General features: G+C 33.5%; 2 protein-coding genes across 3 annotated transcripts; both read left to right on the top strand.

The window, feature by feature from the left end:
• Positions 1 to 1,263: 1,263 nt before the first annotated feature.
• On the top strand, positions 1,264 to 15,357 carry LOC11409950 (ATP-dependent DNA helicase Q-like 2). Of its 2 annotated transcripts, none has more exons than XM_039834470.1 (20): positions 1,264 to 1,481; positions 1,579 to 1,802; positions 2,686 to 2,832; positions 2,945 to 3,160; positions 4,375 to 4,479; positions 4,582 to 4,686; positions 4,822 to 4,944; positions 6,388 to 6,476; positions 7,154 to 7,190; positions 7,286 to 7,319; positions 7,875 to 7,927; positions 8,319 to 8,396; positions 8,839 to 8,904; positions 9,632 to 9,698; positions 9,794 to 9,847; positions 10,047 to 10,121; positions 12,458 to 12,522; positions 13,977 to 14,055; positions 14,320 to 14,534; positions 14,982 to 15,357. In XM_039834470.1, the coding sequence occupies exons 1-20, from the start codon at positions 1,418 to 1,420 to the stop codon at positions 15,159 to 15,161; spliced, it is 2,076 nt and encodes a 691-aa protein (XP_039690404.1). In that variant the 5' UTR covers positions 1,264 to 1,417; the 3' UTR covers positions 15,162 to 15,357. The 2 variants fall into 2 exon arrangements, with proteins under 2 accessions (XP_039690404.1, XP_024640912.2); XM_024785144.2 differs by having other exon boundaries at positions 1,266 to 1,481; positions 10,014 to 10,121.
• Positions 15,358 to 19,372: 4,015 nt separating this feature from the next.
• LOC11408650 (F-box/kelch-repeat protein SKIP25) lies at positions 19,373 to 21,163 on the top strand. Its single transcript, XM_003612528.4, has one exon. It carries the CDS (start codon positions 19,619 to 19,621, stop codon positions 20,759 to 20,761), a length of 1,143 nt encoding a protein of 380 aa, XP_003612576.1. The 5' UTR covers positions 19,373 to 19,618; the 3' UTR covers positions 20,762 to 21,163.
• Positions 21,164 to 22,837: the final 1,674 nt, after the last annotated feature.

Genomic DNA, 22,837 nt, shown 5'->3' with positions numbered 1-22,837 from the left:
CACTTTAGGTTGGATGAATTTCATTCCTCATCGGAATCAATAAAGGAAAATAGGTTGTGCTCGAAGCATGTTCTCAAGGGGGAGATACTTATCTCAACTCTTACATTCATCTTAGCCATTATGCTCGAAGCATGTTCTCAAGGGGTTGCATGATTCTTTCAACAATTTTTCATGGATAATAGGTTGTGTGAAAGTTTGATCTATTGCAAACAATTTGTGGAAATAGTTTTCAAATTTAGAGACTAATAAGAGGCACATATTTAATAGCATTAACAATAAGTTTGAAGTGGTGCTACTATTTGCAATGATTTGTTGACTTACCAAACTTATTTAGATGTCTTAATAGTAGGAAATAGGTATAGACGTTGGTCAACCTCGCCTAAAAAAAGTGTAGTTGGTCAACTCGATAATTACTAGTCATATAACATCAAACATCTAAGTTTAAACTAATACTTCAAAAAAAATATGAGTTTAAACTCAGTTCTAAACAAAATATCATAAAAGTTTAAATATATAGAGAAGTGCTGGTAACACCCTATTTTAAACACTCTCTAATATTCATTCTCTTATTAGTTTAAATCATTATGAGTCTATACTTTGAAAATAGAATCCATACAAAATGGTGGGACATACATTGATTTCATTCAATGAAAGAGTAAGTGAGAAAGAGAGTGTTGGAAAATAAGTGCGGTTAGCATTCCTCAAATATACGAACCAAGGTTTGGTACTGTAGAAAAACACACATTTTAGTGTTGTAATAAATCCCAGCCGTTGATATTAGAACGAACGATTCATATTAGACATCAACTTAACACAATTGAATAATCTGAGCCGTTGATCTAAGTATCATGCTACTCTTTATGATACATTTAGATCAAGTATCAAACTACTCTTTTGTTCTTTCATGAATTAAATTAAAAGCATCCTACAAATTTAAACGTTATTTTGTTTGTCAACATTATATTTAACAGACACATCATAAATATAATGGAGGGCCGTTTTGGTGGGTTGCTCTTTATCTATCAACTTAATTTGACAAAAACCAATTCAATCAAAACCAATTAATTGATTTGGTGTTTTCTATATTCAAATCAATAATCAATAAAAATTACTATCTTTTACTGTTCTATTTATCAATTTTCAATACCTTATTTTTATAGGTGCGAGTTTATGATGACTTTACCCTCTTGTCTTATATCTAAAAAAAGGATCATTCCATATCTAAACCAAATCATTTATGTCACTCTATATTTTTCAAATAGGGTAGAAGAATTTTTTACTACCGAATTTGAAAAAATATTGATTTTTTTTGATAAATTTTGTTAAAAAAAAACCGAGCAACGTTAAGTTCCGAATCATGCATTGCATCTAGGGTTAGTTACATTGGACTGCCACTATCACAGTCACAATCTTAGAAATGGAAAACTACGAAGTTCTTGAAGAGCTTCACAACGTCGAAGCCGAAATCGAAGATGTTCAAGGTGCTTTTTTTTCTTCAATTTTTCTTCGAAATCATAATAACAATCCTAATGTTAATGCCATATCTAAATTAGCTGATTAATTTTTCATTTTGCGCAGAAAAAATCAGGGCGTTAATTGAAAAGCAAGAGAGATTGTATGAGAGAAAATCTGAACTAAATTCGATTTTGGATGCGTGTAAAGAATCTGAAAATCAGGTTAATAATGCTGCAAGTTCGAGTGCTGTGGAGAATTGGAATGGGACATTTGAATGGGATTCTCAAGCTGATGATCTTAGGTTGAATATTTTTGGTATTTCATCTTATCGTGCTAATCAAAAAGAGGTAAAATTAATAATTACTGTTTTTAATTTTTTCTTCTTTCAATTCACAGGGATAGAAAAATAAGAATGTGGCATTCTTATTCCTCTAAGTACATGTTTATTGTTTTATTTCCTAGAAATGAAGTGGGGCATCATAACCTAGGTAGCACATACGACACTGACACATTGATAGTAATTTGAAAAAATGGAAGTAATTGAATATAACCACATGTGTTAGTGAAATCGACTTTTGACACTTAAAAGCATGAACACGACACGGACACCGACACTTCTGATAATAATTTCCGATAATGACATGATTAAATGTAATCACATGTGTCGGTGTTGGACACCTTGCATCAGAAGTGTTGGTGCTACAGAGACTACATTGGCAATACAAGGAATATTTGCTGTATGCAGATTATTTCATGTTAAGAGTATTAATATGTTACACAACTTGAATTCTTATTTTTGTGTAATTTATTAATATTTTTGCTACTGTTGTGATTAGCACTTGTGTTTCTTAACTTTGTAATTTGGGTTCATGTTCTATAGTGTGGTGTCTGCATGGGTGAACTTGCACACAAAGAAATTTGCTCGATAGAATTTTCTCAGTTGGGATATTGTATCTGTACAGGGTTACTTGATTAACTTGTTATAATGGTTTTTCTGTGTTTGACTCTTGAAGTAATTTGGTTTATCATGCTCAGTTTTTAGACACTGTTTTCTTTCAGAAGTTAAGAAGTGTATTCTTTCTGTTTCTGATTTGTGATGCTGCCATGAGTGTATTAATTGTTGAACTACGGACGTTGAAGGCTTTAGTTTGTCTGTCTTTTTTATCCCTATTGAAGAATTATTGTCTTCTGTGTACAATTTTATTAATGAGCAAGTCTCATCGACGGCAGATTATTAATGCCATATTGAGTGGAAGAGATGTGCTGGTGATTATGGCTGCAGGTGGTGGCAAGAGTCTCTGCTACCAGCTTCCTGCTGTTCTTCGCAATGGAGTTGCTCTAGTTGTCAGTCCTTTGCTTTCGCTAATTCAAGATCAGGTGCATTTCATTTTGTTTGAATCTAGTCCATTTTTTGGTTCATAAACATTTTCACGAGTTTAAAAGGTTATTTATCTGCCTCTTTTTCAACCGGGTGGTGGGGTTGCTTCAGGTAATGGGTTTGACTGCTTTGGGAATCCCAGCATATATGTTAACTTCAACAACAAGTAAGGACAACGAGAAGTTCATATACAAAGCTTTGGAGAAGGGCGAGGGGGACCTCAAAATATTGTATGTTACTCCAGAAAAGATATCAAAAAGCAAGAGATTTATGTCAAAACTTGAAAAGTGCCATCATGCTGGTCGTCTCTCTCTAATTTCAATTGATGTGAGTTCATAATGACATGCTCTTTAGAGTTGTTACTTGTTTTAAATTATGTTTGTTCATTTCACAATTTTTATGAACGTCATTGGTTGTTAATTTTCAGAATGAATGGATAAGTGTACCCGGAAAATTGTTGTATTTTGCTCCATTTGCTGGATTGCTTTTAAGATTTTTTTAACTAATACAAAAACATTTGGTTGATGGATCTGTCATAGGTTGTAAAACACTAAGGAGAAATTGAAAAAAATACGTTTCTATTTTCATTTTCTGTTTTTACTAATAATTACAAAAATGCCATCCGATTTTAAACTTTTTTCTCCCTATTTTAAATTATTTGTCCACGAATCGGTGAAACAGCATTTTTGTAACCGGAAATTATTGGCAGATATAAACAAACATCAGGGCAAGAGATTTATACGCCTTGTGGGAAGCAGAGTACCCTATGAAGAGACACTCTTAAGACATGAATTAGAAAATATGCTTGTTACTAACTTGAATGGCATTAGAATCAGATGTTATACATTAAACTGGAAATTATTGGCAGATATAAATGAACATCAGGGCAAGAGATATATACACCTTGTGGGAAGTAGAGTACCCTATGAAGAGACACTCTTAAGACCTGAATTAGAAAATATGTTTGTTACTAACTTGATTGGCATTAGAATCAGACGTTATACATTAAAACAAAAACCCACTTATGTGTCTCCACCTAGTAACTTAAGTTTTTGGGTTGATTTGGTTCTTGATGTTATACTAGTGTTCTACGAGAAAGTGAGAATGAGTTTGATCTTTGCTGCTCACATTCTTCACTATTGAATTTATTTTATTTACATTGTAAAATGGCCTTGTGCATCGAATTACCATGCTTCAAGATCTAAGAACTTTTGCGCAAGGGTTTGTGTGAGGGTTAAGAGCTACTTATGTGCCTCGTTCCAATTGCTTAAGCTTTTGGATTGATTTGGCTCTTGACTGCTCCTACACTTGATTACTTGTTTATTTATTTATTGTTTATGGCTTCTAGCATGTTGTATGTTCGTAGTATTATTGGCTTTTAGTATTATACACATTTATTAAACCATATGAAATCCAATGCACTGCTTGCTCTACATGTCTAGACCCACTATTACCACTATCCTGCAGACGTCTTGGTGTTTCAGAGCAATACTCTGTTAGTTGTATGATAGTACTATTTCTGGTTTTGTTTTGCACTGCAGGAGGCACATTGCTGTAGTCAGTGGGGTCATGACTTTCGACCTGATTACAAGAACCTTGGTATTCTCAAGACTCAGTTCCCTAATGTTCCTATGGTTGCTTTGACTGTAAGTCTTTATCTTCAAGTTTCTGCTAAGTATAAAATTATTAGATTTGCATTTGCTTTCCATACTTAATTGTGATTTCTGTTACATTAATTAATTTGTCAGGCAACTGCTACTCAGAGGGTCCAAAATGATCTTGTAGAGATGTTGCACATTCGTAGATGTGTCAAATTTGTCAGCACAGTCAACAGGCCAAATTTATTTTATATGGTATATTTATAATTAATATCAGCATTTTACTCCCCCGTCCCCCTACCACAAAAATAAAACATATACCCCTGGCTTCAATAACAAGTTAAAGTAATTCGTTATCTCTGATCATATTGTTTCATATATACACTGTAGGTTAAGGAAAAGTCATCCGTCAGTAAGGTGGTCGTTGACGAAATTGCTGAATTCATTCAAGAATCTTATCCAAATCACGAATCAGGGATTGTTTATTGCTTCTCTAGGAAGGAATGTGAACAGGTACGTCTGATTATGGTTTTCCTCCAACGCTTAGATACATATTTTGAATGTCAAATATTGCTCTCAAGAAAGCAAGCAGAATGCACACATTTCAAGATTTTCTCTTTGCCCTTGGATTTCTTTGTGATGTGATTATGTTTTTAGCTTCTTTTTGGTGTTATGCACATGACTGTTTCAAGGGAGTTGCCATCTCTGTTATACTGATATTTTGCTAGCCTCGCCCTTGCTGCGTTGTATTTTCTTCTTATTTTTATTTTTCCTTTTGTGCTTTCTAGGAAACCGTATCCTTACCCTTGTTGCGCATTCCTTCGTCTGTAGCAAAGCTTCTTTTCTTTTCGTAAGAAAAATAAAATTGCCCGACCTAGGTCTCTAAATGCACTATGAGCAAATTGATATATTACCTGAAGTTCTGTCTGCTGTTAGTTGAAATCACCACATTAGGAATAAGGTGCTATGTTTTTTTAAGTGTGGAGTGTTTCCAAAGTCAAGACATGTAGCTACATGCTTGGCATACTTCCCTCAAATAGGTGAAATTGGGTAGCACGTTGAACAAAGGCCCGCCTTGTGTGGTTTAGGGAGGGTTGGATTTACACTGTCTTTCCCCTTTCAGTGGAGATACTGAAACTGCACTAGGAAATAGGGAGGCAACTTAAATGTCAAATCCTAAATTGGCAGAAATAATCATACTTTATTATATTTTAGAAGGAACCTTGAATAATTGCATGAGTATGAGGTAGATGCTTAATGATTATTGCTTTTAAAATATTATTATTGTGTATTTTATTCTTTGTTAACCAAATGCCTTAAATACATTAGAAATAATTAGTTTCCCTGTTTCCGGAAATTTGTATTCTCCTATATCATGCACTAGAATTCTGTTGTAGTGTTTGCATATGTTTGTGTCACTATGCAAGGCTGGACCAATTTTTATCAAGGCCTAAAGTGAAATCTGAAATAAGGCCTTTCAAAATTAAGTGAAATAATAATTTATAAAAATTATGATAATTCTATTTGAAGATTATCTTTCATGCTTTTCGGAATACAATTTTTTTATTAAACAATTATAATCGATTTTTCAACATTTCTTTATCAATTGACAGTAAGACCAATATAATTAATCTTTAATGAGACATTTTTAACCTTGTATAAGATTTTATTAATTTTAGTATGAAAAACTTCATTGTGCTAAAGCTACAATCTCTTTTTGCTAACATTATTCTGTAAACAGCATATGCGTACAGAACAAAGAAGGCAATATTGGAAATGTAATCAATGTTAATTAGTGTTTAACAGGAAATTAACACTTATGATATTAAATAGTGGAAGATGAAAGATATGCTTTATAATTAGAATTACTTAAATAGGAAAGGTCAACTAATGAGATAAATAAGGCGGAGACTGTAGAGTAGATACTTATCCTATGTAATGCCAACATTACTTTAGGTTGCAAAGGAGCTAAGGGAGAGAGGAATTTCAGCTGGTCATTATCATGCAGATATGGATGTGAATGATCGTGAAAAAGTACATATGCGGTAAAGTAATTATCAGAATGTTGTGACTTTTATACGTTAATGCTTTATTTATATACATTGGTTGAGTTCTTGATTAATTGCGCTGACTGCTGAGTATGTCACGAATACTGAAGTTATGCTTGGCGTTTTAGGAACTAAACGAGTACAGTTGCATTTGATTTTCTATTGGTTGTGAGCTCTATCTTTACCCATTAATCCATGAACCATATTTTAGAAGTCCTTGACTGGATTTAAGTATAGGCTTCAATTGGCAGTCTTGGCCCCTGCTTAATGGTTTTAAAGCAGACCAGTTATTCGAGAAACATCTAGTTATAAAGAAGACTTTTTCTGTTTTACATCTTGTTATCATGTGATGTCCAATGAAATTTGAGAAACATTTGGTTTTTTGTGCATACACCAAATAACGGGACCCCTTCCCGGACCCTGCAATGCGGGAGCTTTAGTGCACCGGGCTGCCCTTTTTTTTTTCTTGATCAGGTAGCCTAGTGGCTAGAATTCACTTTTTAAAGTGAATAAGTGGGGTGTCCGGGGTTCGAACCCCGGCCCCTGCATATAATAATGCATTGCACCGGGCTGCCTTTTTATTCATATCTATGAAGATATAGTCGATGTAAATGATATGATGAAGGCATTATTTATCAAATGAGTTAATGGAGGTGTGATGTTTGATTATGCAGGTGGAGCAATAACAAGCTGCAGGTCATAGTTGGTACGGTATGTATCATTGCAGTTGTCACCTTGTAAGGCATGCATTTGTCATTTATGGCCTCTTAAAGCATTGAACTTCTATTTTATAATTTACATTTCAGGTAGCTTTTGGTATGGGAATCAACAAACCAGATGGTTAGTATTACAATTTCTTAACGCTTGTATAAAATTCCTCAACATTATCTTGTTTTTTTAGATACAGCGTTATCTTGTTGTATCACACTATTGATAATAGTTTTTCATCGGTAACTAGTTTCAATTCAAAATTTATTTTTAATTCGATCACAGACTTCAACCCCCGGAAGGATCATACTAAAATATTATTTTACTTGCTTATAGTAGAGATATGGATATAGTGCTGTAGAGTAAGCCATGTATTGTTCACAAGGATTTTATGTGCAAGTCAATTTTCTTTTTGTCCCTTTTGGGTATCGATGCGATGACTTGCTATTTGTGACGTGATGTCTCTTGAAATCTGAATTCTATTGAGTTTCTGTGATATCTTTTTCGATATTCATTGCATGGTAAATTTGTTTCAAATTGATGCTCACATGGGTGGGATTATACACCTTCTTTTGTTGAATAGAGAATCTTGCTTCAATTTTTAGCAAGTGAGAAGTCACATACATGTTGTATTTGCTTTACCTCCATTGAAGCTGAGCATCTGTAATGCTAAATATTTTCATGTAGTCAGGTTTGTCATCCATCACAGCTTGAGTAAATCAATGGAAACATACTACCAGGTTTTGCTCCAATCCTGAAAATTTTCTTATGTTACATATCCTTTATGTTATTGTCGAGGACCAATTATTCTAGAAGCTTAAGCTGTTGGGTTAAGGCCTTGGAATTTTTTTAATCTTGCACAATCTCATTTGAAATTTATTTTTGGGTCGATAAGCGGTAAAAAATTCCAATGCTTTCCACACCTTATGCTAAAAAGCAATTTAATGGAGAGAAATGGGGGTTACCACGATTAATACTATGCCACTTTCTTAAAAAAAAAAAAAAAAAACTTATGCCACTTGGCCAAAGAAGCCTTAATACCAAAGGACCATTCATCCTAAAAACGTAAGCTGGTAGTTAAAAGCCTAAGGTTAGCTTTTAGTTAACATCATTAAATAATTTTTTCAACAGGAAAGTGGTCGAGCTGGTCGAGATGGGCTTCCTTCTGAATGCCTATTGTACTTCAGACCTGGTGATGTCCCTCGGCAGGTAAAACTTTGAAAAATTCTTAAATTTAAGGCTGTGTATGTTTCTGTGCCATCATTTTCCGCGAAAATTGAAGCTTGCGGGATATAAGACCTATGTATCTTGAGCTCACAATTTTATTGAGGTCTCTTTCGGGCACCAACTTTACATTCAAGAACATATAATGGGATAAAGATAGTGTATGCTAAACATGATAGATTAAAATATCCATGTTCTGTTTTGTGCATATTAAAAACATGATAAATCAAGACAAAATGTGAAAAAATTGTTCTAAAATGGATGGAACCAGAAAGACCAAAACAGAACAGGATGTCCTGTTCTGTTCTTGTGCCAAACGCTACAAGAAATTATCTAGGATCTAAAGTGTAACTAATATTATATTGTTGTTTGTTGCGAGATTATTACTAGATTATGTGACAAGTTTTATAAATAACACATTTCTCAGAGCTCAATGGTCTTCTATGAAAATTCAGGACTGCAGAATCTCTATGATATAGTACGATATTGTCAGGTATGTTCTTTTATGGTTTTTAATACTACTGGTAGCTGACGTCAGTCAACACCCATTCATTTCTTTACTTTTCAAAGCTTTTAAAGCTTCTTTCTTATTCCCCATTTGTTTATTTGAGGGTTCTTAAAAGTTAAGCTTATGGAGGCCTATTCCTGAAATTATGAATAATTAGAATTACGCAAAACAGATAACAAACTTTTGTTTTCATCGTTGATTATGTAACGAGCATACTCGTTTAGCCATCCTTCCCTTTCATATATGCTGGTGAACCTGACAGCTTTTGTCCTATTTGTATGCTGCACAACGACCAGGTTGAGTGCCTTTTCCGTTATTCTAGACCCTTATTATGCTCATTAAGTAATTGAATCATTACCAAGTATGATTGTTTGTTAGAATATCTATGAAATAACTTGAGATTTAGAAAATGATGCATAATATTAGGTTATTATGTTACCAAGTTTTTTAGGGCTCTTATATTTATAGGACCCATCTCTTATTCTTAAAGATTTTAGCATATATTTAAAAGTTATTTAAGTTATTTGTTCCTTGTTTAGTTAGGATTAGGAATCTAGTATTAGCGCAAATAGGTCTACCTAACCTAGTTAATATTTTAGATCACATCACAATAATATAAGAATTGGTGTTTTCCTTTTCCCTCTCTTTTCATCATTCTCTCCTAAAACCCTCAAATTTCAACTAATTATAGTTATCCTACTCTTTATTCCAGTCCAAAAGACAATGCCGACGAAGTGCCTTTTTCAGGCATTTTGCTGAGCCATTACAGGAGTGCAATGGTACATTTTAATATTTTGATTTACTTCTCCTTTTATTTTGTGCATCATTACAGGCTTATGGAATACATTCAAATTGTATATACATGATGTTACAGGGATGTGCGACATATGTGCATTCTCATGTGAGGTGAATGAAGTGGATGTCTCTCGTATGTTGCTTTGACTTTTTGTTTGATTTTTGTCTTCTCTTCTATTTTCCCACATATATTTCTTATAATGGCAATGCTTTCTCTTTGTTTTTCTTCTGATCTCTCTGTTTTTCCGGAGTTTCTTCATCCCATTTTATTCACACAAGCCTTTACACACTCTTTGCAGGGCATGCAAAATTGATGGTTTCTTTGTTGCAAGATATTCAGGCAAGTGATCAGAGGTCAACAATGTTGCAATTAGTTGAGAAAATGAAAACAAAACAGAAGGAAATAGGTTGGTTTGTCCTCTACTGTTTTTAATCTGGCTAGATATATTGTTTTTTTGCCAAGTACCGAGGTTCTCGGGCCTAATCTGTCCTCCCCTCTGACTTCTTCTTGCCAGCCAACGCATTTTATGTAGAGTAAAAGGGTAAAAAGAATGGGAGTCAAAGTAGATAGGGTTAGTTAGAGTAGTTCTTTAGAGGTGATATCAATTAGATAAATTAGGCATATTAGGACTGATAGATTCATTATGTGAACTAGATAACTTGTGAGTGAAAGGAGATATCCTTTATCAAGAGGAAATCCTTGGAGTAGAGACCTCTCTCCTATTCACAATCATTTATTAAATACAACTGTGATCTTATTTTGATTCTATTAACTTTTCTATTTCTTTCTAAGTTCCTATCAACCAGTCTGACTTGTTGGATCTCTTATGAGGAATAAATGGATAAATTTAGTTGTTTTTGGAAGAGATGACCAAGTATGATGGATTAAAACCTTCTTTCATGGAGGGGTAGCTCACTTGGTTGAGCTAAGGGATTAAGGGTGCGTTTGTTTCAGCTTTAAAAAAAATAGATTGAGTTAAAAGAATCTAGAGATTTTTTTTGAGATTTTTTAAAAAAATCTAAAGCTATTTCTGTTTGTTTACTATCATAAAAATCATTTTTAAAAGATTTGAAGCTCTTACACCTGAGTTCCTTAAATGATTTAAAAATGAGATAAAGTGTAACATTGGAGGTAAAGGGTTAAGGAGATAAAGGTCCAGGGTTTGGATCCTTGAAAGGGAGAAAATACTAACATAACTCTTAGATTTATCATACTAATATTTGCCAACAATTAACATACTAACATTTGGCAACAATTAACATACTAACATTTGCCATTAGAAAAAGAAGACCTTTGTTTGTGGAGTCTAGAATTGGTTCATGGCAATGGATTAAGATGTTGGATTGTTTCATGGCGATGTAGGATATTGACTGTGATTAACATTGGAGGTACACTCTTCGAGAAGAACATCAAAGGAATTGGAGAAATCAATATACCATGGGTCAAGGTCTGGAGAGACAAATATAAGATTGTGATGGGGACTTGGGTATTTTGGGGTACCCAAGTCCCACATCGAGCAGTATGAGATGCTCAATGTACTATTTTGGTTCCCCAAGATAGCTTGCTTGTAAGGGAGGGTTTCCCAAGTGCTTTGATACTTATCAAATGGTATCAAAGCATGGTAAAGAGTCATAGAGTGCGGCCGTCCGCTCTCAGGAGCGGTGGACTTGGGCAGTATGGGGTGTTCGAATCCCACATTGAGAAGTATGGAGTGCTTGGTGGAGTTTTTAAGCGGCTTGGTTCTTCCCCTTGATAGTTAGCTTTTAAGGGAGAGTTTCTCTAATTCTTGGATACTGATCGAACCGTGAGGCAAGGGGCAGGTAAAGTAGAACTCACTGGGCAGTGTGTGTGGGCATTTTCTTGGAGAAGAAACCAGTTTAGAGGAAGCAAAAGCATAGATGACATGAGGAGGAAACTGAATGTAAGAAACCTGTAACACTTTAATGAGATTGATAATGGGGGAGTGGGATAGTAAACTTGCTAATTGATGCAGGTAGGTCGCATAAGGAAGTGAAGGCAGATGTAACTCTGTAGTTTTGACTTTTGAGTGCGAAATAGGATTAGTTAGTGTAGTTAGTTTGTTAGAGGGAATATCACTTAGACAAATAGGGGGATGATTATGTTGATATTTAAGGAAATAATATATCATGTTAAGAGGAATATTAAGTAATTAGGATAGACATATTATCATGTATTTATTACTGAGAATGTATATTGATTTTCTCGATGCTCTATATAATAGTCTCTATGGTGTCGTTCAAACATGGTTTCACCATCTCATGCCTCTGTTTCCTCTCATTCAACAGATTCATTTTGTAAATTTGATAGTTTGTGTTTGAAAGAAGAAATCCTTTCTGAAGCAAAAAACCTTTGGAGGAGAGGCATCTCTCCTATTCTTTATCATTCTATTCATAAATTTGCTTTCTTTTTTTATTCTTTCTATCAGTTCCCACTTTTTATATGAGTTCCTATCAGTTTAAACCAGAAGTTGGAGGTGTAACGCTATAACCTAATAGGTTCAATTATAGTGTGGAGAGACCCCCTCCGCCCAAAAGCAGGTTGTGGTGTGTGTGAACTGCTTCTGTAAACTTTATTAATGATTGGAACACACTCTTCCTTTTGTTCTTAAAAGCTATAACCCCTGAAAATTGCACATCTGTCTTGTGTCAATCATAACCTGTTTTCCCAAAGGCAATTTATTACAAATTTATATCTCAATTTTTTCTACATGGAATTTTGCAGGTTCTTACTTAAAACGAGAGGAAATGGAGCAGCTCATCTTACACCTTTTACTGGAGCGTGCTTTGGTAATATTGTTTTGTCTTAGTATTGAAAGTTGGAAAAATTTCTTGTTCTAAAAACTAAGTCTAAATTTGCCAGACAAGGCAATCCAACTTTGGTTACAATTTCAAGATAAATTAAAGAGCATAATCTACAAACATATATATGAAGAATGGGAATATAATTGAGTTTCATGAATAGCCCTTTAAACAACTTTCGAGGCTACCGTAAAAAAAAAACTTGAGGCTAAAATGTTTGATCATTATTGATTTTCAGTTGTTAGTTTACTGGTCTCTTATGGCACACCAGAACAAGCTGTGTTTCTGACAACTTGAAAAGGGATGGCAATTGAACCCAGGCCCGATGGGTACCCGCAAAAAATACCCACAATAGGTAGGGTAAAACCCCGCTTTTATGGGTATGGGCTTGGGTCCGGGTAATTACGCAAATTTAGATGGGTATGGGTGCGGGTAAGGGCACTATACTACCCAGCCCCGCAACCCGCATATACATATTTATATAATATAATAAATATTTTATTTAATTTTGGTGTACAATTATTTAGTTTATTTAGCTATTTAAGCATAAAGCTAAACGTAAAAACTAATATGGTAATTGTTTCATCCTTATCTTCATAAGCTCACGCGCTACAAATTTATGATTTAAATCAATTTGATGTTTATTTTAGCAGACACTTTTTTATATGTATTTTGAATGTTTTTATTTTAATTTTCGAGGAATATTTTGGATGTTTTTTTATTTGCCTAAATACTACGATTTCTACTATTTTATGAGTTGCTTTAAAAAAAATGGGTACGGGTATGGGCACTTAGGTGCCCATAGGGTATGGGGAAGGGCACTAAAGTTGTTACCCACGAGGGTATGGGCTCGGGTACGGGCATTTTTTACAAACACGGGTATGGGGAAGGGTACTACAGTACCCTACTCATTGGGTACTAAGTAAAATTAATTTTCCATACCAAAAACAAAAGCAATGCCACTTACACTGCAAGACTTAAAATCACCTCTCTTAGCTTGTTCAGCCGTGAAACTCAACTTCTCAGAAGAATAATGTGTATGCATTGAACTTCTAGAAATCAATCTTTAGATTCATTTAATCTTTTGCAACAATCATGATTCATTTGAAGCACAAGTATCTAGAAACAATTAATTCAGAAGTTCCAGTTTGAAACTAGTTAACCATGCTTTTCTATATTTCATTTCATCTCTGCACACACGGAACCTATGTTGCAATTATGATTGTGCTAAAATTCACATTTTTGTTCCATTTTAATTTTACAAAACAATAATTGCAACCTCAATGCAATAAAAATTTAGTGTCACAATTGAGTTCAAATCCTTTTAAAATATAGGGTAAAGGTAATACAGTCAACACTAATTTTTGAGCTTACCTGCCAGCACAAAAATTAAATATTTCCATTTTAGTGGGTGATTTAAAGACAATTTTTTCTTGGTGTAGAAAGAAGAATTTCAGCATACAGCTTATTCTACAAATGCTTACATTACTGTGGGGCCATTGGCGAAGCAAATTTTGCAAGGTACACACATTTCTCATTGTAGATGTCAATCCATTAAGCTAATTTATTATGTCAAAAGCTATTGAGTCATGTTTCTTCATTCAATCATGAAATACTTTAAATAAGAAACTAGCTCAATGAATTAGGCTTATTTTTCTGACTCTACTTTGTTGGTTCTTTCTAAGATGCTAGTGTGATACACCTGCACTCAGTTTGCAAATTGTCATGTACATGTATGTTGATTACCAACTGCTTGTGCCTATTTGGATTTTATTTTTGGTGTAGGGAAGAAAACTGTGAAGCTTGAGATTTCTACGGAGGAGAAAACGAAAGCTTCTGCAAGATTGAAACGCAGCCTCGGGTCATCTGGCTTGGAGCTAAAGCTTGATGAGCTGAGAAAAGAACTTTCTTCCAATCATGGAGGAATACTCCCACACTCTGTCTTGTCTACTCAACAAATCAGCTTACTATGTTCTCAAAAACCAAACTCACTGGAAGAGGCAAGTTTCATTCATGTACTTTTAAGTTTTATGGTGATGGTTTTTGTTCTAATCTACTATATAGCTAAACAAAAAAAGATGTTTGAGAGATTGTCAAAAGCAGCAACTTTAAGGTGTGTTACTGGTCAATATGCAGCTTGGACACTACACAGGCCACATACAATATGACACTACGGAGGGAAAATTTTAAAAATTTATAGGATAATACAAGACATAAAATGATTACAAAGGTTAATGATAGCACAAATCAATATAGATACAATAGATTTTATCATTTATCAAATTATCGCAGTTAATTATTTGTATATTAGACTAAAATTATAAAAAAATAATAATAATAATTGTACACGCTGAAAGTATAAACAAGGGTACAAGACAACTCTGAGTTGTTGACACTTCTGTTGCTTTAATCCAGATTTTAAGTTTTCTGTGTTTGTACTTGTGCAGTTGGAGAAAGCAATTGGAAAATTGAAGACGGAAAAGTATGGAAATAAAATTCTTGCGCAAATTGTAAAATATTCTGATTTCGAGCTGACTGATGAACAAGTAAATGATGGTAGAGCTGCAAAAAGGTCGAAGACCAAGAAGAACCTTGTTCTTATTGAGACTAGTGAAGATGAAGCATGACAACTTATAACTTTAGTTTATGTTTAGTCCTAATTCAAGTTTATGTTTTTATTGTATACTGTTATAATTCAGAGTATTAATGTATTTCTTATTATAATATCGTGTTCTACGTCAGCCAACAGAGGTAAACGAGTCTGGATGAGAAATGAAGGCACTACTGTTATCAAGTCATGAAATTGAAAATTGAGTTTTCTGAGCTATGGTCATCTGGATTGAGTTGTTAATTGCGGTAAGTGAAATTAGTAAAATTTCCAAAAATAAATATTAATAATAATAGAGTGTAAAATTAATTGAGTTGTTAATTGCATTTCAGAGTGTAGTTTAGATAGTGAAAGTCTGCAAATACATTTGATATGTTGACGCTGGTTTGAAATTGTGATTTTTCACTTTTTAGCACTTGCTAGTGTGTATGAGTTTCTTCCCAAGACTCTTGAGTTGAATAAGAATGATAGCGTTGACACGAGAGCTGGCCTAACAATAAGGCTACAAAAGCAATCACATTAAGCCTCCAAGACAAAATTGCTAACACGAACATCAATTAGGGTTCAAACCCTAACTAATCCACTTGAGTGTGTAAGTTTTTAAATGAACATTGTCATTTCCTTCATTTCCTCTATGTACTACTCCCTTCGTCCCAAATTATATGTCGTTTTACAATACCAATGAAATATTAATGTTACTTTTCCTATTATATCATTAACTATTAATTACTCCCTCTTCTTTCAATTATTTCATTTATTTTTTCCATATCATTTATTAGGGATAATTTTGTAATACAACTCATAATTTCTCTTCCCCACACAATATTAATTACATTTCTTAATATGTGTGAAATGGCCAAAACGTCGTACAATTTGGGACGGAGGGAGTAAAAAATACCTAAAACTTCAAATTTTAAAAATAAAATTAATAAAGTTCCCTATCCTTTTTTGGTTGCAAACTAAGTTTTTTAGTTACATAATAAAACTCTATAATATTGTTTCTCTAAAGGTTAAGTCAATTGAAAAAAGATTTTTAATAGATTCAATGACATTAAATTAAAAAAAAAAATTGTATTATAAATATTTGAAAAATAACATTAATATCAAAATCAAAATCAAAATATTTCAAAAACACTTTGTTTTTGAATTAGCTTTGGATATCGATATGTGATATTTTTTTTTATTTTTTTATTTTAGGAAGATTATCGATATGTGTTGAATGGCTTTGGTTTGGTTTCCACATGTTTTGAGTACTTGAGTTCAGTGATGGAGTACTTTGCTTCTTGCTTCAGTTATGTTGTTTATTGGCACGCATGCTAAAAAGTGAGCAGGTAAACACTGCAGGTATCATAAAGAGATAAACCTAAACTTGCCTTTAAGATAAAAACTACTCCTCCGTTTTTATATCTATGCTCCGATTTGACTTTATTTTTTCTTTAAATGTAAATTCTTTTTCAAATTATTAGATGCATTTATTATTTTTTCTTAAACATATTCTTAATTAATATTACTAACTTGTATTGAAATATGAAAAGTCAAATTTAATACACATACAAACAAAGAATAATTTGGTAATATTAACATACAAAACAGACACATTAATTACACTGACAACATTTCTGAAAAAATGTGAAAAAGGCAATAAATGCCTACATTAAGGAACGGAGGGAGTATAATTAATAACTGGTCTTTTTGTCTGTCTCTTCTGCACCGTTTGGTTGCCTGTCTAAGCAACCACCTTTTTTTGAAAAGGCACCTTTTTGTTTAAAAAGTTGATGCTTTAGCTGATTTGCTATTTTACTTTTGGATGATGTAACACTTTTTAAAAACTAATTGTATGTTTTTTATTTTATTTTTTAAATGTACTGTATAATTCCTAAATTGAAAGTTTATGTTTCTCTAGATTGATGATAAGACCATCCACGTGGTAAGATCTTTATCATTTAAGATCTAGCATCTAAGAGCATCCATAATGAACACTCTCACATTTGAGGTCTTAAACGGGTATCACATGGACACATCATTTTTTTTTATTTTTTAATAATAGTACTTAATAGGTACTCAATCACTTCAATGGATATTCTCTATCAAAAGGTCTAAATGGGTTCCTCCAATAACTATAATAGGCAACATAAATCCAACTTTCACCCTCCTAATTTAGGTGTTGGGTCGTGGAAGTGGAATTGGTGAACTTGTTGTTGCAGATGAAAGTTGAGATTTCAGAGAAAAATTTAGGGCTTTATCCTTGGAAGAAGTGAGAATAAAAACGATGAAGGTAATTGTTCTGGTGCACCAAAAAGTTCCAAATTGTTTGAAAATCAAGACAAATTGTAGTTTGTATACAACACACATAATCCTCAATAACGAGTCATCTTTTACAAAAAACAAAACCGTAATGACTCACACAAGATCCAAAGCGGACGATATCTCTAAAACGCAATGTGTTATGAACTTGAGGTCGAAACATTGACACACAGGGTAAGAGTCAAACCCACATCACACTGAAGGGTTGAATCCATTAGCCCCTTAGCCTTTGACTAGGGGGCTATTGTTTCGGTACCCAAAAAAATATCACGTATGTTGCTTGAAAATTGAGGTAATGTGTAGTTTACATGCATCAGTCATACTGCTCAATATCAACGAGACGTTTTTTTACAAATGACAAAATCGTGATAGCTCAATCATGCTCCAAAGCGGACAATACCTCATATACACAATGTTGAGGTCGGATGAATGACAATAAAAGTTATGATCATGTATATGATTCTACCGTGTGGTGACTAGTGATGTAATGAATAACTTTTCACTAAAAAAATTCAAATGCATTAATTTTAACTTTTCATATTTGAAGATATTTGGTTATATATAAATTAGGGATTTATTTAAAAAAGAAACAATAAATATGTCTAGTAATTTGAAAAGGGACTTATATTTAATGTCATTTTTTAATTTTTTTTTGAGAGGTGTCATTTTTTTAAATGAATACTTGTATTTAGAGAAGAAAAATAAAAAGGAAAAATTAGGATATATTTGGACACTTATAAATATTTATAAATGATGGATTATAAATTATTATTTTTTTTGAGAATGGATTATAAATATATTTGGAGATAGGAATTTTTTTTTTTGACCAAGCCAAAATGAAATTAATAACCAAAAATGATTCATCTCGCATAAGATATACAAAAGAGAATCACTACAATATCAGTTCATCGATGCCACAATAACAGACAACGTGATTTCAAACCAAAACAAAGAAGATTATGAATGAGTGGTTATATTTTGACATCCCTGCAATGTTTTTTTTTTCTTTTCTCCATCTCTCTTTTATCACTTCAGCAACATATTTATGAAATACTAACTAATGTTTTTACGACATTATTATAAGTAATTGATAAATATTTGATTTGCCATTTTTTTTTTTTAGTAATTGATATATATTTGACATACGTATTCAAGATAAAAATTTATTTTCAAGAATCTTTAAACTACATATATGTCTTTAGATATTTATTAAGATTAGGGTTGGGAATAGGCTAGGTCGGCCTACAGGGGCCTATGGCCTGACCTGTTTAAGCCTGGTCTGGCCTGGCCTGTTTATTAAAAAGGTTAGGCTTAGACTTTTTAAAAAGCCTATTTAAGTAAATAGGTCAGGCTTAGGCTATCAAAAAAGCCTATGAAGCCTAATAGGCCAGCCTGTTTATGCATGTTAGGCTTCATAGTGGACTTTTTAAATAGGCTTTAAAGCTTTATAGTGAAATAGGTTTTTAAGGCCTTATAGTGGTGATAGACAAGTTTTACACTGAAATAGGCTTTGAAGCCTATTAAGCCTATTTAAAAGTAGATAAAATGGAATGCTTAGTGACTTTAATAGTAAGCAGACCTGTAAATAGGCTTTCAGGCCAGACCAAAAAAATAGGCCTATAAAAGGCCCTAGGCCAAGCTCATGCCTGCAAATTTTTTCGTAGGCCAGACTCAGGCCTATCAAAATCTGGCCTGACCAGGCCTATTCCCAACCCTAATTAACATGACCCCAGTATTTATTACATCATTATCTATTTTATTTTCTCTCTGAAATCGTAGATACGGTGTATGCCGGTACAAAAAATCATTTTCCATAAAAAATGTGTGATAAAGTCATACAGGTATACTAACATTGAATATTGACTGTTACTAGTATTTATTATTTGCTATTATTGGACAGCATAACAGTTGAAAAGGTAGCATGTTTTTATAATGAATGAAAAAAGCTGAAATCGGCACAATGTCCCCTTCTCTTTACTTTTAGCTTTTCATTTTAAAAAAGCTATTCTTTCTTTAACTCTTCTCTTCTCCCTCACCTCACAATCACCAAACTCCACATGCAAACACCAACAAGCAAACAACACCTTTTAACCAAACAGTACCTAACCCCACTTTCCATTTTCTTCATAAAAACCAAATAACTAACACTTTCTCATATCATACCTCAATTTCATGGCCAACTCATCATGGAATTGGAGGACCTCTTCAACATGTGACTATTCCTCTTCCTCCTCCACCACCGTCAAACACCATAAACACTACCATCACCACCACAACCATCAACATGATCTTCTCATACCAGGTCTTCCTGATCACATAGCTCAACTTTGTCTATCTTCAATCAACCCTTCTCTTCTCTTCAAAGTATGTCACTCATGGCGTAGACTTATCTACTCACCTTCTTTTCCACCTTTCTTTTCTCTCTATGCAATTCTCTCACCCCCCAAATCACATCATTCACACTCAATTCAATTCCACAACTTTGATCCAATATCGAACACTTGGAAAATCCTCCCTCCACCACCACCACTCCATCACATCCTCCTCCACCACCCTTCCTTCCTCTCTCGTAATCTCTCCGTCCAATCTATCTCCGTCTCCGATAATCTCATCCTCCTCGCCGCCACCACTCATAATCTCACCCCAGCACTATCCCATCCTTTGATTTTCAACCCAAGTCAGGGCTGGTCTGTCGGACCTGCCCTAACTAATCCACGCCGCTGGTGTGCATTAGGCACATCAGAGGGTATGGTCTATGTAGCAAGTGGTATTGGGTCCCATTTCTCAGTTGATGTAGCAAAGTCAATAGAGAAGTGGGACCCGATCAACGATCCCATTTGGGAGAAGAAAACCGATATGAAGGACGGCAGATTCAGCAGGGAAGCTGTAGATGCTGTTGGATGGAGAGGAAAGCTTTATATGGTAAACGTAAAAGGCGATGCTGCTAAAGAAGGAGTTGTGTATGATGTTGAAGAGGATACATGGAAGGAGATGCCAGAGGGGATGTTGTTAGGGTTTCGAGGACCGGTGGCGGCGATGGAGGAGGAAGTGATGTATGTGGTGGATGAAGCTAAAGGTATTCTTAGTAGATACAATTCAGAAGATGATATTTGGGAAAAGATTTTTGAGTCTCAAAGACTCAAAGGAGCTGAACAAATGGTTGCAAAACAAGGTAGAATTTGTGTTGTTTCCACCGCCGGGATATCTGTGGTGGATGTAGTGGCGGTGCCGCCTAGAATTTCGGTGGTTGAGTTGCCGGAAGGGTTTGAAGCAGTGGCTGTTCATGTCTTGCCAAGGATGCCGGTAACTGAGTGAATTATTTTGTTTTTGTATAAAAAATAATTTAAAAAATAGTAAAATTTAAAAAAAAAAATCTAACAATTTTTTGTTTATTTTTTATTTTGTCAGAGAGAAAAAAAAAGAGTATTTTTAGTTGTACTTGAGTTGGAATAGTCGTTTTATTTGTTTAATAGTTTATGGGATGAGCTGACATTAGATATTTGAAATGAAAGCTGAAAGTGAAAATTTGTCTGTAATGTATAGGAGAAGAAATGTGGGGTAAGAGGTATTTTTTAATTATTTTTTCCATATTTTTTGACTGAGTATGTGTATTTGTGATGTATGAAACTATGAATTGAATATTTGATGATTTATAGAAATAAAAAAAAGGTGGGGATGGTGGCAATGTGACATTGGCTATGACAACATTATTTTTAATGGATGATAATCAGTTTAGTCCTTAAAAAATGAGTGGTTGAATATATTGAAACTTCAAACACATTCTCTTTATTATTATTTCTTTTCGAAAACTTGGTATTAGCTTAAAAACCAATTAATTAGAGAAGTTCAAATTCATTGTCTGAAATCTTAAAAGAAAAAAAAAAACACATTCTAAGATCGACCCAAACTAACATGATTAGACCAACATAAATGAGTTAAATGTTTCGATAGATAGTTAATCTTCTTGGTTCTTGGACTATATATTTGTAATTTTGATACAGATCGTAAATAACAATAACAATAACAATGGATTACACATGGAGAGACTAAGATAACGGTTTATTCCATTATTATTAATACTATTTGTTGATAGTCCTACATTGCCCATGTTGAGGGGCAATATGAAAGCAGGAGATATGGGGAATCACGTGGCAACTGTAGGGTGGGTTGTGAATAAATATGAGGTGGTGAGGGATGAGATTTTATGAGAGATGTCCATCTTTATCAGACAATGAGTGTCCTTTGTATTTATCTTGGAAAGGAGATCTTACCAAATCATGTTTGCCTGTTTCTGTTTCATTGGATAGATAACATGAATCCACAAATTTATTTTCTTGTCTTTTTTTGAAATATATGTCGACCTCATTTTATTCTTTTTTTCTAAATTTGTTGTTTAAGAGTTGCTTGTAGATGATTTAAAAAAAAAATACTGTACTGATGTTTTTGTTAGATATTTTGATGTTAAGTATATGTTAATATAATTTTTATAAGTATAAAGTCCCATTCTTTAATCTATTCTGTAATATATACTTAACATTATGATGGAATGTTTTTAATAATGATTTTTTATACTTTTTAAAGAGTGCTTCTACATTTCTTCAAAAAAAAAAAAAAAAGAGTGCTTCTACATGCTTCCTTTAGAAAAAGAGCAAAACATGACCCTCATGTGCACTAGAAGGCCAAGTCAGATTGAGTTGATCTCCTTCCATATAGCCAATCTACTCACAATGATTTTTTTTTTTTTTTTTTTTTTTTTTTTTTTTATAATATTTAAAGCATAAATTTATATACAAAGAAAAGAAAGAAAATTAATAACCATATATATATATAGTGAGTTTTCAAAAAAATTAAAAATTAAAATCAATTTCTGTCGAGTTTAGTTTCTCAAATAAATATAAAAACAAATATTTAAAATACATAATATATTTATTTAGTAGTAATTTTAATAACCATATGTGAATGTGGTGATCGTCGGCAAACGGTTGTCGGAATGGTGGCTAATGGTGGTCGTAGTGATGATCAGAATAGTAGTTGATAATGACATATCTTAATCTTAATCTTAATAAATACAAATGCAATGAAGTCGTGCACCTAAAACCTAACACAACCCTATGTTTTTCATTGGCGCCAAAACCCTAGCATCTCAATGACAACCATATCTTTCTTTGTCCTTTAGCAAAAAGACCTTGTCATCTATACCCTTGGACGCCTAAAATACATCGCAAGTGTCAAGAGTAATGCATGCAACAAACCAAGTGTCATGACTCAGGAGAAATACATGCAATAAGCCAAGTGTCAAGAGGAATGCATGCACCAAGCCAAGTGTTACCCATGCAATAGATCAAGTGTCATGACTCATGAGGAATATATGCAACAAATCAAGTGTCAAGA

The sequence above is a fragment of the Medicago truncatula genome, chromosome 5 (assembly GCF_003473485.1).
Source record: "Medicago truncatula cultivar Jemalong A17 chromosome 5, MtrunA17r5.0-ANR, whole genome shotgun sequence".
NCBI lineage: Eukaryota > Viridiplantae > Streptophyta > Magnoliopsida > Fabales > Fabaceae > Medicago > Medicago truncatula.
The sequence above is the reverse complement of the archived record's forward strand: the minus strand, read 5'-3'. Positions and strand labels throughout refer to the sequence as shown.